Source organism: Mustela erminea, chromosome 17 (assembly GCF_009829155.1).
Source record: "Mustela erminea isolate mMusErm1 chromosome 17, mMusErm1.Pri, whole genome shotgun sequence".
Lineage (NCBI taxonomy): Eukaryota > Metazoa > Chordata > Mammalia > Carnivora > Mustelidae > Mustela > Mustela erminea.
The window spans coordinates 34,239,492-34,255,864 of record NC_045630.1 but is presented as its reverse complement, the minus strand read 5'-3'; the positions used below and the strand labels follow the sequence as shown (position 1 = coordinate 34,255,864).

Genomic DNA, 16,373 nt, shown 5'->3' with positions numbered 1-16,373 from the left:
AGTTCACAACCTGAGCCAAAGGCAGACGCTGAACCGACTGAGCCATCCAGGCACCACTCTCTCTCCCTCCCTCGGGTTTAAGCCAGCAGGCACCTCAGGGTGAAGCAGTACTCCCTGAGAATCGAAGTCTCCCGCTCTCTGCCAGTCCGCGGGCACTAGGGCACCCAGACTGCCTCTCCGTGGAGCTGCTCAGCGTGGTGTAGAAAAGCCCCCCTCTTTTCAATTGCTCCAAGCAGCTTTCCTCCATCCACCAGGAGCCTTGCTATTTGCACAGTCAATGGCTCTGGCAAGGCCAGGCCGCCCCTCCCTCCCCTGGAGGCACTGTGGGCACTGTTTGTGTCTCGGTCTCTATAGACTCAGCATTCAGCACTTGAAGAGGGTGAGACAATGGCCAGAGCAGCTGCCTGCAGACGGGGCTGGCTGGGAGGCTGCCGGGGAGCGGCAGGCCAGCCAGAGTTTGTGCACCTGGCACCTGTGAGCTTTCTCACAGGGCCAACGCGGAGGGGGTGAGCAGGGGAACTGGGATCCAGAGGACCTGGTCCAGGCCACCTGATTGGCTCCCTCCACATGCCCGCAGCTTTCTTGGCCGAGCCTTCCACCAGCTGTGGAGTCCCTCAGGGCCTGAAGGGAAAAGCAGGGTCCTGGCCCCTGGGAAGCCCACCATTTACAGCCTTAGGACAGGAAGAGGCAGGACACTTGCCCAGGTAGAGAAAGACAGACACTTCTCCAGGAGCCCGGCCCAGGTAGAAGAAAGGTGCATTATTTGCAGCGATTGAGGTTGGTGCAACATGATTTAATTTGATTGAACATGCATTTATCGAATATGTACCATGCGCCAAGTGTTCTGGGAGGAAGGCATGTCCCCGTCCAGCTCATGACAGGCTTGCAATATGTCAAGGGAGTCAGGGGATGCACGTGAAGGATGCTCGCACAAGTTCAGTGTAAGTACTGCAGCGGGCCCGAAGAGAGAGGGACTAACCTGACCCAGATGGGGCCCTCCAGGGAGGGAATGAGCCCTGGTGCATTGGGGGAATTTAAACAGAGGTTGGAAGGTGACTACCGGGCCTGAAGAAGGGATTCCTCTCTGGAGCAGAAAGGTACGATAGGTGATGGCTGAGATCCCCACCACTTCTGGGTCCCATAACCTGGAGTCCCTGTTTGCTGCTTGGTAAATACAGCCGAGGATAAAGGCTCCGCTGGAAGTGAAGTGGCGCGTTGGCCCGGGCTCGTGAGAATGACCCGCAGCTGCTGGACTTAATTCCGCAGTAAACAGCGCCGGTTCTTCCCCCCTCCACCTCCATGACTCCCCTCTGAGCAGGGTGCCAGGAAGGCTAGGCTGGGCTAAGCCCTGGGCTCCTCTGGAGCCAGAATTCTCATCATCACGTTCAAGTGAGCACTGAGTCTACAAGCAGGGGCAGACCCGTCAGAACGGAGTCTTGGTCAGCTCTCTGCTTGCACAGCTCTAACTTCTAATCATTGTCATAAACAGGACGGAAGCAGCTGCTCACTCCAGTCTATTATCAGCTTGGTTGGAGACAGAGAAATTTAAATGACAGTACGATGCTTAGCAAAGAAACGAAAGTCGGTGTTAAAAATAAAGAAAACAAGACAGCTTGTTTCATCGAAATGGAAGGGTTATTAAACAGCCCCGAATTAATCAGTGATCTGCCAGGGCTGGGAATTGAAGAGCAGCAGGACCAGGGGAGAGAGCTAAGGGAAGGTGGGTGGGACACACATCCCGTGGCAGGTGGGGGCTGGTTGCAGAGACTGGGAGAAGCGGGTAGGTCTTCAGAGGGGGAGAGGAGGCAGCTGATTCTCTGCCCCACAGGTGAGAGCAGTTAGAGGGCCCTGGGGGCTTCGGTATCCCAGCCTCTGTCCTTACAGAGTCCTGCTTCTGGACTCTCCATCGGCCACTACCGGTGCTAGCTCTGGGGGCCGCCTCTAGCCCTTCTCCTTCCCACCAGCCAGGGCTGGATGGGAGCTGAATGGTTTTCTGTGGATGGCCAGACGCTCCAGACCTTTCCCTCTTTCATGGGAGTCTGCAAGAACTCAACTCTGAGTTGAGCTCCTGATACCCCACCCCCATTCCAAAGGGCATTCCTGAGTATGACTGGAGTCTTGCCCAGCTGGAGGCAGTGAGTGATCCTTGAAGCAAGTAGTCTCACCTTGGAGATCTCAGGGGGGTCACACCTCCAACTCCAGGGAGCAGAGCAGCAGGGCTAACGTGAGCCCCAAGTCTCACTTCCACACTTGGTACCTTTGCTAGAACATTCCATCTCAGGTATACCTGCCTTCTCACCTGCGTCAGCTCTCCCGCACAGGCTGTGGGAGGAGTATGCCAGTGACATAGCATATGGGACATTCTTAGTGAGCTCTAGTATCACTGTGCCAATGGCAGTTTCTATTACAGGGCGGGGGGTGGGGATGGTTCCTGGGTTCTAAGAACAAAACAGCAGAAGAAAGGTTTCGCAGAGGGCACAGAATGGGTCTGGCAGAGAAGCTGACTCGCTCACACCTTGGCGGGGCCATGGGAGGGGAGGCCGTGGCGGAGCCCGTCTCTGTGCATATGTGCACCAATGCCGCCGTGCAACATGTTGGATCTTGAACCAATCACTCCGAGAGAGCATTCTCTGCTCTTTGACCCCAACATTCTTTCTCCCCACCCCTCCCTCCCTCCTGCTTCCCTCCTGGCTGTTTACCCTTTTCCAGGCTCTTCTCTCACACCCCATTCATCATCCAGGCCAGATTCTCACTCAGGGAGTTCTTTTCATCTCCTGCCCCAGGCCCCACACCCTCCCACCACCCCCCAACTTCCCTCTCCTGCTGCACCAGTCTGCATCACCCCCACCCGCCCACCCCCCACCAGCTTTCCCTCCAGCACATTCTTCTCCCCCTGTGTCAGCCTCTCTGATAACTGTGTCCTTCACTTTCCCTCCCAGGAGGGCTGGGGTCCTAGACATTGCAAGCTGATGGGACTACACGGGTCTCCCCGAGGGGCTGATGCCACAACCAGGTGGTAAGGGTCCTGCAGACCACGTGCTTGTGCATCTGGGCACCGACAAGCCCCTTCAGTGGACAGATCTCTTTCCAGAATGGCAACCCCTCCTGGTCCACACGTGTCCCTTTTATCCAGCTCCAGAGCACTCCTCCTGCTCCGTGTGCAGGGGTGTGAACATGCCTGTTACTTAAGAGAGGCTGCCTGGCAGCTCAGGATCTTTTCTGCAGGAGCTCAGAGTCTCAGACAAAGAGAGAAGAATAGAAACAGAAGGTGGGAAGGCACAGGGTGGGGCACAGCCTGCTTAAGAAGCTTCCTCTGAAAAAGAAGTTACAACTTTTTATTCGGAGGCTGGTTGTCAGTTCAGAAGAGCACTGGAGAAGAAGGGTGGGGGGGGGGGGACTTTACCCCTCATGGTGGCCAGACCCGGTATGGGAAGAGTCTGGAGAATGCGGAGCTCCAGCCCGGGGAAGGTCCTCGGCACGGGCTCCTGCTCCTCCTCTCCCAAGGGCCAGCTTTCCGCTTTCCTCCTTCCCTCCTGCTTTCCTGCCAAGGGCACCTGGATGGATCACCAAGAGCAGCAGAAATGGCCCTTAAATCACCCTCAGGATGAGAGAAAGTAGGAGGTGAGTTGGAAAGCGTGGGGCTCAGAGACTGGGGAGAAAAGTGACAAGGGTCAGTGGCACCCAGTTCCTCCTGAGAGGCCAGGACCTCAGAGGGCTTCCCCGTCCTAAGAATCTTGCATCACCTGGCTGACACAGAGCCTCCAGCCTTTGTCACCAGCATACACAGGGCAGCCGGCTGCTGTCAAGGGGATGATGTCCTTGTGCAGTGTTTCTCCAAAAACAGAAACAAGGGTCACGGGTGTTTATTCAAAGCGGTGGAGTTTGTGGAATACTTTGCACATCCATTGTTTCATTGATTCTCACCACAGCCCTGAGCGGTGTCCTTCCACAGCTGGGGAGATCGGGGCCAGAATGGTTAAATAACAGGTTCAAGATCACTGAACTAGGAAGTGGTTGAGCAAGACCTGAGCCCAGGTCTGTCCCCAAAGCCCACAGTGTCTGCTGCCTGGCCCCACATGCACCACCATAAGTTTGACCCCCTTCTGGAAGAGCCCTGTTCCGGAACTTTCCAGGGAGATTCTCACCCCACCCCATTCTGCTCCTGATCATTCTTGCTGTCAGTTGGCCACTTACCATATGCATTCTGTGTGACCTGTGAAGTTGGCCACTTACCATATGCATTCTGTGTGATCTGTGAGAGCTCTTTGGAGCTCTCCTGCACGAGGTCCATCTGTGTTCCACGTCCTTCACTGACAGAGCTGGGGCCTCCCCCACCATTCTTCATCCTTCTGCCCCATTTCATCCACCTCCCAGTGACATTGGCTTTTTCCCCAGCGGGTTCAAGATGACCAACATTCAGGGCCTTTCCCAAACTGTTCACCCCCTTCTTCATTACCTCCATCAGTTACGGCAAATCATGGAGCCAAGCGCGTTGGTTCATGCCATGATGCAGGGCAGACTAGTCGCTGAGGAAAGCACATGGGCATCCCCATGTCCCCTGTCCCCTGCTTGTCATGACTCAGGCCGAGCACAGAACTGAGGGAGAGGCATCATGCTGCCCATCACGGGATGCCGAAGAGCCAGGGATTATTCCTGAACTCTTACCTAAGAGCCTCTAATTCGATGGAGAGTAGGACACAGTCCTATAACAAGAGAGCCAACAACAGCAATGCAGCGTGTGCTAAAAACAATGCTTTCTGGCTGACTTTGGAGGAAAGAGAAGCGATGAGGGGTGGGGAGAAACTTGAGGCTTCCCGAAGCTTTGAAGGATGCACAGGGCTTGGATAGGCCAAGAAGACTGTGGGGACAGGTGTTCCAGGGAGAGCAGCTAGGGTGGTGAAACTCTGCAAGATGTCCTGGGGACTCAGCACGTGAACCGGTTCTTTGGGAGAGGAGTCACTCTGGGAGAGGGGGAGGGGAAGCTGTAAAAAGAAGAGCCAGCTTGGGAAGAACTTGAACTTGGGGACTTGGCAGTCCGCCTTGAGTCTATCTGGGCAGCAGAAGGAGTTGCCATAGGTGGATATCACACTCCAGCCACGGGCCTGGCAAATAGACAAGGAGTTTGAAGCACAGGAAGTGATGCAGGGCGAGGCACACCAGGTAGGGTATCTGCGGCCAAATCTTCGCTGCCAGTGGCTTTCACTGGGGTCCGTCTTCGAGGAGAGTCTGAGCCAGTCTTACATGTGTCAGCGAGATGACACTAGGCTTGCTGGTAAGGAGACCCACTCTTGAACTTAGGGAAGCCTGACTTCTGGAAAAGGACGGGGTTTAAGAAACACACATTGATCTGGCCCCAGTGGCTCCTTTCCCTGCCGTGAGGATGTAGCTGCAGTGGTGGGGAGTGCTCCTTGTCCCTGGAGCACGTCAGCGGTCAGTGGCCGGCTCTGGGAGCCATGGGGTAGCAGAGAGGCAGGAGGGTCCCCAAGAGAAGGAGGACATGCCAAGGAATGGCCAAGGCCATTGCAATTTTCCTTCAAGAGATGCAAGACTGGGCAGCTTGCCGGGAAAGTGAGTGAGGTTTTGAGCCAGGCCACTGGCGGAGAGCGGAGAGGAATGCCTGGTGTTTTGTTTGGGTTCTTTCTTCCTCTCCCTTTCTCTTGCTTTCCCTCCCACTGCTGTGAATCGGAGCTGTGTCATTATTCTCTGAAAACATTACAGTTAATGGCAGCATAATATGCCATTGTGTGGTAACCGTAATTTATTTAACAATTTAGTAGGGTACTTTCTACCCTGTGTCCTGCTCTCCTGCCCCATTTCAACCCCAGAGCCCCATGGCTCTCCCAGGTACAGTAAGGATGGGGTGAGAAGGCAGGAGAAACGTCTCTGGGCTCCTTGGAAAGGTCATCTGGAATGTCTCTGAAAAGTGACTGCAAACTAGCAGACCTCTTGCCACAGAGCAGCCCCAGAATCCACCTTGTAACAATCATCCCGACCCACACCCTCCCGCCACCCCCCGGCCCGGCTTCAGTACCAAAGTAAAATGGGAGGCTCACGTTTTGACCTTTGAAATCAAGCACTTGCCAGGTCTTCCTTAACATTCTGCTGAGTTTTCCCAGACCAGTGATGAGAGGGTTTGCTTGAAAAATAACATCTGAATATGTAGGTAGAGTGGACTAGCGGAGAAAGCATGGCCGTCAGGAGGTCCCGCTTCCTAGCGGAATGACCCTGGTCTAGCAATTCAGTCTTGCCGAGATTCGGGTTTTTCATCTGTGAAATGGAGAGGAGAACACTCACGTTGCAGGGTAAGCACAGGATTCTCCATTGCATGTGCGACGGATCTAGCACAGTGGGCCACTCAGCAATTAGTTAATAAATAGTAGAAGAATGGCAGCTCCTCTTCATTATTTTTTGCTATAGGAAACAAATGGCAGTGGCAGTGGCTAACTTACGCTACTCGTGGCCCTCGGGGTACGAAGGCTCTTATCTTAGCACGAATCCAACTCAGTTTAGCAAAGCCATATCCCCACGTTGATGATGCCCAGCCTGCCTTTGGAAGGAGCCTGAGAATTCCTTTTTCTGTTCTTTCATCCTAAAATGCCAGAACAGTGCCCCCACTTCTCAGATGGTTGAAGCAGGGGCCAGCTCAGAGTCCCAGGAGAAGCCGAGTGACCTTTCAAGGCCCTACGCAGTGCCCAGGGCAGGCTTGCTCCCAGGGCCTGATGCTCAGAGTCCCGCTAACTTTCCCCGCAATGCTTTCTGCCCCAAGGGTGAGGTAGCCATGGCAAGGCTTGCTCCTCCTTGGCCATCCCCCAGAGGGGGTTGAAGAGGGCAAAGCCTGCAGAAGGGGGAGTGGGAAGGGGGGCGGGGCGGGCAGCTGCTTGAAATTGATTGCTCTTGGAGTTTAGTTTAGACCATGGGCTCTCTCAGCGCTGCCCGGGGGGCGACCTTTAGATAATAAAGGGAATTCTGGGAGATTTCTGACAGGCCCATGACATATGGGGCAGGTCTGCAGGGTCAGGCGGTGTATCTCCCTGCTCCTGGCCCCAGGGTAATGAATCTTGTTTTGACTTTGTGAAGCTAGCCCAGGCACTGCCCCAGAAAGGAGCCGAGCCCCCTCCCCTCCGCCGCCCCTCGAGTGTGTGTGTGCGTGTCTTTGGAACCCTTCATAATTCAGGGAGACAACTCCAAGCTTTTATGGCCTGAGAGGGAAGAGGACAAACACCACATGTTTTGCTAAGGCCCTGGGAGAGCTGGTGTGGTTTCCAGGGCCCCTTTGGAGCCCACTGGGAGAGCAGGGGTTGGTGGGGGCGGGTTGAGGGAAGCAACAGAAAACCCGTCACCTGGGGTAAAAAAGGCAGTGGTCCCGTAACAGAGCTGGGAGAGGAGCTGGTGTCAGCTGGAGGGGAGCACAGAATTTCCCATCGGGTTCTAGGGGCCTGTAGGTGACTCCCCTACTCCTCTGGGCAGGTGCAGCAGACAGGACAGGAGCCACTCGCAGGAAGAGCTCCATGAGCGAGAGGCAGAAATGCCATCTCTGATCCCCCGGGGATAAAGCAGTGACAGGCAGCGCCACAGGTCTCTGGGCCTCAGTTGGGCGCAGGTGAAAGAGGATGTTTGCTGCCGTCAGTTCCCACGGAGACATGGAGATTGACATGTCTACGGCTTGGGCCCCGAGTTGGCGTATGCAGACACGCGTGCCTGCACGGGCCTGCCTACACGCCCAATTCCTTTAAAAGAACAACCCGCAACCACGATGGGAGATGGGGGAGTATGTTCTCCGTGCCCCTGCTGTGTTGGCTCCCTAGGGCTGCTCTAACCAAGTGCCACCAGCGGGCTGACTTCCCAGCTCTGGAGGCTGCGGTTCGAGGTGTCTGGAAAGCTGGCTCCTTCCAAGGGCCACGAGGGGAGGGTCTGTTCCAGGCCTTTCTCCTTGGCCTCCCGATGGCTATCTTCTCTCTCTGTGTCTCTCCGCTTGATCTTCCCTCTGTGCCTGTCGGCCTCTATGTCCAAATTTCCCCTTTCTATTAGGACACCAGTCATTGGGATTAGGGCCCAACCTAATGGCCACATTTTAATTTAATTAACCTCTGTAAAGTCACCATCTTCAAATACAGTCTCATTCTGAGGCCCTGGGGTTAGGACTTTGCAACAAATTGTTTGGGGGGGGGGTCATGATGGAACTCCGAACACCTGCCTTTCTGCCTTTCTTGCCAGGACCCAACCTCTGCATTTTGCCCCGTCACTCTGCCTCTGCCCACTGTGCCGTCTGAGAGGTGAGTCCTTGGCTGTCATGTCATCATGTGGGATCCAGAGCAGAAAACCACACACAGCTCTGGTCACCCAGACCCTCACTGCCTCGCTGCCCGGAACATGGGCTCCTCTTTCACTGCCGATTGGAACCCCTAGCCAACCCCCCTCCCAATGTTCCCTTCTCTTACTCCCCAGTGCTTGGCCACGGGCTCTGCTCACCCACCTGTGACGGGAATCCCAGGCACATCCGGGTGGGTGTGTTCTCTCACATCTCACGGTGAGAGAAGGTGTCACCAGACGTTGTCTCAACACACACCGTAGGGCCACCGTATCAGCCAGCATCCTCCATGCCACCTCCTCAGGGATGGATGCCAAGAGGCCCGTTTTCCCCCTCGGGCTCCCCTCACCTTCTTCCCCTCGCTCTGGGGCCAGATGTAGTCACTTAGCGTCACATAACAGCACAGAGTCTGGGGGAAAAATGACATTCGATTAATGAAGCAAACGCAGCTGGTACAGCAGTGACATCTAAATTGTTCCTTTGGTCCCTTTATTTTCTGTAGGAAATTCTCCCTCTTCCCACAGTCCCCCCCCTTTCCCTTTAAATCGCGTGCATAAAATACGCTAATAACAATCTTCGGTGTCTGTGCATGAGTGACAGCTGAAATAAGAAAAAGACTAATCGTCCCTCCTGCAGCCCTGTCACATGGAGATTAAATGAGCCTCCCCCCAGCCCCTCCGTGCTCGCCGCCCCCTCCCCCACTCTATCCTCTCCATCCTGGTCTCTCCTCAATGAGAATCATGGGCATTTGAATAATAATATTATAGACGCCATCAGGGTGACAGTGGGGAAAAAATCAGCTCAAACCCATGATTATTCCTTCAATCTAATAATTATTTAAATACCAGATAACTCCTTTCACTCTAATTGAGGCCTTTCAGCTGTCGGCATTACCCCGGGCCTTGGCGTTCGCCCTCGCGCTCACCTTGTGCTACCCAACGTGCCTGGACTACCTCCGCGGTGCGTGTTCGACAGAGTGACGTCCGGCATGTTTGCATGTACGACTGCACAGATGACATGATGACAGGTCCTTCAGGATCGTGCCGCCCACAGGGGACAAGCCAGGCCCCCAGAATCGCACGCGCAGACATTTCATCCTCATAGACTTTAGTTCATAGAAATCTTAAACCCAGAGGAGACTTCTGAGGTCACTGGGACCAATCCCTTGCCTCGGGGTAAACGTCTTCCTAGACAGCTGCTGGGAAAATTCCCTGTTAGAAGAGCCCATAGTCTCCTTGGCATGAAGCCCAGGAGTCCTCTCTAGACAGGCTGTTCCCCTTAATATCTAACGTTCGTCCCTCCTGCTGCAGTTCTAACTCTTTGGGAAGAAGAAGCCTCCTGTCACTTAGACTGCCTCTGACCTGTCTGTGAGGTTGTCTGCACCCCAGAAGGATGTGGCTTGGGACAGCATAGCCCCCGAGTCAAAACGTGGGTGCCATTCCCGCATGTGACAATGGGTGTGGCTTAGAGGAGGTCATTCTCGGGACATAGAAAGGAGCCACTGACTGGCTTTTTCATCCCATCCCCCTCGGCCCCGAGTCCCTCACCTCCTTGAGTCTGCCCTGCATAGTCACTCCCTGCCCAGGCCGAGTGGCGGGCTCCCTTCTGCCCATCCGGGGACTGCCACCATCAAAGGCACCTTCTTTACCCCAAACGGGGCAGTCTTAAGGCAGAACATAACTGACTTCCGGGACTCTTTCACCTACCGAAGAAGCATGGGACTTTCTATCAAAAGGTCTAGCCTGTCTCTGACTCACTCTGGGTCACGTTGGACAATTGTTTTTTTTCTTTCCATGGTCTGTGGTTTCTTTATAGGAAGGAAGGAAGGTGGGAAGAAAGGAAGGAAGGAAGGAAGGAAGGAAAGAAGGAAGGAAGAGAGAAGGGAGGGAGAAAGAAAAGAGAAAAGAAGTGAGTTGGAGTGATCTTATAATCTCCTTTAGCGTTGGCCCGGATTCCTGCTTTATAGGCTCTACTCCTAAGAAAGGGGTGTTGGGACAAAGGACGGCCCGCCCCCCACCCCCACAGTGGGTGAGGAAGGAGGTGACAGTGGAACTCAAGATCAGCAGCTAGCTCCCTCTTCAACGTCACAGCCTCACGGCCACTCTTACCTTCGCTCTGTCACCATCTGGCTCCTCAGGATCCTGGCCATGAGAGCCACTGAGTCGGTGCTGTGGTAATAACAGGCACCTTTTGCCATTATTGTCATGAAGAATGTCATAGGCAAGAGGTTGCTGGTGATGATGGTGCAAGTGGTGGTGACGAAGGCGGGGACAGCGACAATAGAATGGAGATGGTGGTGGTGGTGTTGCTGCAGAAAGGTCCAAGGGTGTGAGATCTATGATCATGAACTTCAACTCAGTTTAGCAAAAATGGTACCCCGATTCTAACTCTCCTTCCTATTGGCTCCTTTTGCAATAACGGAGACCGAGTGAAAGCACAGAGGCATGTCACCCAGATCTCCTGGGAAGAGGCATCAGAGCGGGTAGGCAGGGAGGAGAGGCTCCTGCCCTGAGCTGAACTGGGAGTGCCTGATTGTCACTTCTCCCCACTTTGCCACCGACACCTACAGCAGCTGATCTGGAAGGTATTAGATACTTCCATGGGCTGTCACCAACACCTGCCTCCTGAATCCTGATCATAGAGATGGTGTCATCAAGCCCTCCGAATAAAATATTTAGGGATACTTGCTTCCCAGAGAGCCAGGGGGTGGCCTCTCCTTGGTATCAGGAGTGCTCTGAGTGAAACGTCTTCAGAGGCTCGGCCGAGAGGGCGAATGTCCTGGAGCAGCATGTCCTGAATGGGGACAGGGGACGGGGGAAAGAAAGAACAGGCACGTTTTGGCTCTTGAGAATGCCTCTGACAGACTGACTTCACACACAGCCACAGAGAGAGATGACAAAAAGGACATGTCATTAAGGGAAAACTCCCAGGTTGACATTAGATAGTTGGTATCGGGAAGAAATGCTGGTTATACCAAGTTCCTAGGCACATGTTTGCTGACTTCTACCAAACCGAGGCTGGAAAATTCATTCTGAGACAGATCGTGGAATGGCGGAGTCCATGAAGAGCTGGAAATATTGACAAATTATTAATAATAGTGGCTAATGTCTCTGGAACGTTTCAAATGGACTGGACATCATTCTAAGTGTGTTATATGTGTAAACTGACTTCATCATCATAATCCTATGAGATAGATGCTACTACTAATCCCATTTTATATGGATGGGGACAGAGCATCACAGAATGGCTAAGTACCTTGACCAAGTTTACACAGCTGTCAGCTCTGTTTGAATCCAAGCAGCTAAGTTCAGAGCTCAGGCATTTAACCATTAGAGCACACCACCTCTCAGCAGAGGCACAAATGTTCTACTTTCCTCTGAACTCAGATAGGAGACCTGATCCTTGCCAGCTGGGCCCTGCTTTGGAATGGTAATATCAACCTTGGCACAGAGTGACGGAGGCTCTCAACTTGGCTGTTAAGTCCGTTGTCCTTGTGAGAGCCACATTCCCAAAGTGGACCATGAGCCTCCCTTGCCACCCCTGCACTGTAGACCGTGCCTCCTCTTGACTCCTGTGTACCAGTACCTGCTGCTACAAGGGCAGAAGGTCCCGGGAGCTGTCGGTCCCAGAGTAGATGCTGATTAAGGAGTAAGAGGTAAGCAGGCCACTATAGTGGTCTAGTGAGAAATCCTGGCCCAACCAGCCTTACCAGGACCACAGTCTCCATGACAAACTCTAGAAACTAAAGGAAACACACTTCCACCAGTCTTCGGGCAGGCTGCCGAGAGGCAACGTTGGGACTGTTGCAGTAGTATGATAGAGAAAATCACTCTGGATCTGTTCCCTTTCCCCTGACTTAGGCTTCCCAGATTGAGCACCTTCACTGAGTCAGGGAGACCTGGGCCTCACTGTCTACCCACAATGTTTATTCCCATGAAAAGGAAGAATCTGAGCAGAAAGGGAGCTCAGGAGCTCTGGCAGGATTCCTGAAGCACAGTCTCCTGGGGAGGCTTCGGTGATCATAGTAACAGTGGGCCCAAGCTGAGCACTCACTGTGTCCCAAGCGCCATGCTAAGAGGTTCCCCACATCATCTCATTCTCTTTTGTGACAACCTGAGAGATACCTTCAGTCATTGCCCCGTTCTGCCAGAAACGGAGGTGAAGTTGACTTGCCCCAGAGCCCAGCTTGTCCCCAAATGGTGCCTAACAAAAGTCACTCACTATTCAAATTGTGCCTCAGGAGGAGAGTGGGCAGGGGGGTGAGATGGTTGATCTTAACCTCACACTGTGTGTTTTGGTGCTCTCTCTGCTACCAGGACCTTCTTCCTCCAGCCACGGGCTAAGCATGTATGCAGCGTGTGTGCTATGGCGAAGGCAGAAGTGTAATGTTCAGCTCAGGGCCAGGGAGTCTGAGGGCACACTTTCTAAAAGACCAAACCCCAAGTGCAGGCTGCGGACTCTTCCACGGCCTTCCTCACAGCTCTTCAGGGGACATTCTGGCCTCCGCGTGGCCAGAGGAGCTTTCCTGCCCAGAGACAGGGGCATGGCCAGAATGGTCTCTTGTCATTCCCGCTCCAGCTGGAGAATGTGAGGCTTCTGTTATTTCCTTTCCACAGCTCCTCTTGAGGAATTCACGTCCTGCTACCGGCCCCAGGACGTCACTAAAAATAACCTCTCGTTTTCAAACCGAAAGCCCAAAGCCCTGTCTGTCGGGAGGCTTTGCTGGTGCGCGCGTGGGGCCGGAAGGGCTGTGTCGGAGTCGCTGAGGTCGGCCTGGGCCTCATGCCGCTGTTGCCTTCCTCTTTCCAAGGAAGCCTGGGGCCTCGTGAGTCACCCCAGAACACCCCAGTGGAGCCTGGTTCGAGGAGGGTGGTCAGGTGGGGCTTCCCTCTGGCTCCATGGTGGCTGTCAAGGCCTCGAGGAGGAGAGATTCTAAAGATACAGAGCAAAACTGCAGATTTTCCAAAACTGCGCCTGTTCTAATTCTACCCCCTTCCAGCCAGATTTGGGGGCAGGGGGCGTGCGGGAGGGGGGAGTTGAAGGAGACACGGCTCTCCTAAGCTGCCTTGGAGCAAATTCTCCATCCTTAGTTTGAGCGTTTCCACTCCTTTTCAGAGTTCTGTCTGGACTTGTCTGAGAAGGTTGCTGGACAGTCTGTCCAGCTAGAGAGCAGATTTCTAGGCCAGACAGCTCACTGCCTCCTCCCGCCGCTGCCGCCTCTGCCGCTGTCCCTGTCCCTGGAAATCAGAGGCAGTGCCCTCAGAGACTGGGACAAGCTCTACTCTCCCATCCTCTCTGCTCGGGAGAGTGGAAGCTCCCACAGGAGCCCCACCTTGCCCTTCTGGCAGCTTCCTAAGAATACAGAAAAGCTTTCAGACCTGGGGGTCAGAGGAGAGGAAGGAGCAGAGGAGACGGGACAGGAGAGTGACTGGACTTCGGGCAGGACAGGCATGGACTTCATGCATCCTTAAACCATCGCGGGGCCCCCACAGTGGCTGGAATGAGGGTGACTGTCGACTCGTCTCCCTTTGCTTCTCCCCACATGTTTGAAGCCCAGAACTCTTGCCCAGGTGGCTCAGGCCGGACTCAGGGAGCCAGCCCCCCTCAGCAAGGAGGTCGGTTCCTCCCATGCTTCACCTGGAGAGAAGCCGAAGTGGAAGCAATTCCGGCCAGACCTGGCCACTTGCTCACTGGAACGGTGGTGACGCCATCCCCTTGTCCCAAAGCAGGCTGTTGGAGCGGGAGGAATATTCATCCTTCTCCCCAGGGCCGTTCAGGCCCCTGAATGCCACACAGGAGAACCCCAGTCCTGACAGGGTCCCCGTATTTCACTTTTCTAACAAGTTTCAACAGCTCACGTTCAGGAATTCTCGTTTCTGGAGAGGACGAGTCTGAGGGGCAGTGGGGGGCACTGTTTTTTCAGGATGAACAGCTCGGTGTCCTTCCCTGCGGAGGACAGAGCCTGAGACGGCACTGAAATGCAGCAGTGCGAGGGGCTGGGTAGTCGGAAATAAGAAGGAATTTTATTGGCAACCTCAGGCTCTGGGAGTAGTTGACCTGGAGAGCTTAGAAGAGGGCCTTCTAAACAAGCTTTTCAAAAACAGGAGAAATTTCCACTCGACCGGGAGAGGACAGACGTGACACCTGGGTAGGGAAGACTGGCTTTAGTGCCGACACTCGGATGGACTGGCTGGGTGGACTTAAACAGTCTTTTAACCTCTCTGAGAGATAAAAAACGATGTCTTAAGAAGACAGAAATAGAGATGCTTTGTAAAGTTAAAAAAAAAGAAAGAAAGTATTTTACAGCATCAAGGCTGGAGACCAAAATAGATAACAGGATTCCCTGAACATCCCAAAGAGGGGGAAAGTATATTAAAAATAGAAAAACCAAAATAGAGAAGGAAGAGACTCAGAGCTAGCCGGGATCGGGACCCTGGGTCAGGCCATCCTCCTCGCCTTCGCAGGATTTCTTATCCCCTCTGACCACTCTGCCTTGTGTTTTCCAGAACCATGTGAGGGCCAGCCCAGGAAGGTGGAGTAGATGAGAACTGAGAGGCTCCGTGTCCTCCTGCCCGCCCCACTCAGAATGGAACAGAGGAGGCCCTGGCCACGGGCTGCAGAGGTTGACAGCTGGTCGGTGGTCCTGCTCTCCGTGGTCTGGGTGCTGCTGGCCCCCGGGGCCGCCGGCATGCCTCAGTTCAGCACCTTCCACTCGGAGAACCGGGACTGGACCTTCAACCACCTGACGGTGCACCGAGGCACGGGGGCGGTGTACGTGGGGGCCATCAACCGGGTGTACAAGCTGACGGGCAACCTGACCATCCAAGTGGCTCATAAGACGGGGCCAGAAGAGGACAACAAGTCGTGCTACCCACCCCTCATCGTGCAGCCCTGCAGCGAGGTGCTGACCCTCACCAACAACGTCAACAAGCTGCTCATCATCGACTACTCAGAGAACCGCCTGCTGGCCTGCGGCAGCCTCTACCAGGGGGTGTGCAAGCTGCTGCGGCTGGACGACCTGTTCATCCTGGTGGAGCCATCGCACAAGAAGGAGCACTACCTGTCCAGCGTCAACAAGACCGGCACGATGTACGGCGTGATCGTGCGCTCGGACGGCGAGGACGGCAAGCTGTTCATCGGCACCGCCGTGGACGGCAAGCAGGATTACTTCCCCACCCTGTCCAGCCGGAAGCTGCCCCGCGACCCCGAGTCCTCCGCCATGCTCGACTATGAGCTGCACAGCGACTTTGTCTCCTCCCTTATCAAGATCCCCTCCGACACCCTGGCCCTGGTCTCCCACTTCGACATCTTCTACATCTACGGCTTCGCCAGCGGGGGCTTCGTCTACTTCCTGACGGTGCAGCCCGAGACCCCCGAGGGCGTGGCCATCAACTCGGCGGGGGACCTGTTCTACACGTCCCGCATCGTGCGCCTCTGCCAGGACGACCCCAAGTTCCACTCCTACGTGTCCCTGCCCTTCGGTTGCACGCGGGCCGGCGTGGAGTACCGCCTCCTGCAGGCCGCTTACCTCGCCAAACCCGGGGACTCCCTGGCCCAGGCCTTCAACATCAGCAGCCACGATGACGTGCTCTTCGCCGTCTTCTCCAAAGGGCAGAAGCAGTATCACCACCCGCCGGACGACTCTGCCCTCTGTGCCTTCCCCATTCGGGCCATCAACCTGCAGATCAAGGAGCGCCTGCAGTCCTGCTACCAGGGGGAGGGCAACCTGGAGCTCAACTGGCTGCTGGGGAAGGACGTCCAGTGCACCAAGGCGGTAAGGAGACGCTCCCCTCCCCCTCCTCCTGATCCGACACTGGCCTTCCATTTTCAGGCTGGTTACCCATGGTACAGCTGGTTCCCCACCACCCAGGGACTCAGATGAGAAGGGTTTTAGGTTCACGTTATCTGGTTATAACCAGGAACACAGAGCCTGACCTATACCCAACACTTGGAGTGTGTCTGTTGATCCATTGAGTTGTTCCAAAAATGCATAGCGGGTGCCCTTGTAGGCCCTGCCAGCTTCCGCAGTGACCCAGCCAGCCAAGCGCCCTGCCTTCATGGCACT

The 16,373-nt window shown here is 54.7% G+C and overlaps 1 protein-coding gene and 1 long non-coding RNA gene across 2 annotated transcripts in view; one reads left to right on the top strand and one right to left on the bottom strand.

Moving 5' to 3' along the window:
- The window catches only part of PLXNA2 (plexin A2), a 212,270-nt gene that overhangs the window by 10,144 nt on the left and 185,753 nt on the right, over window positions 1-16,373 (top strand). The window contains exon 2 of the mRNA XM_032318661.1: window positions 14,815-16,082. Within this exon, the coding sequence (XP_032174552.1) occupies window positions 14,850-16,082 (1,233 nt within the window). The 5' untranslated portion in view covers window positions 14,815-14,849. The remainder of the gene's footprint in view (window positions 1-14,814; window positions 16,083-16,373) is intronic.
- Window positions 3,111-10,142, bottom strand: LOC116576452. Its single transcript, XR_004280164.1, has 3 exons — window positions 9,234-10,142; window positions 8,474-8,691; window positions 3,111-6,267 (listed from the first exon to the last, which is right to left on the bottom strand). It is a non-coding gene; the product is annotated as an uncharacterized LOC116576452 (long non-coding RNA).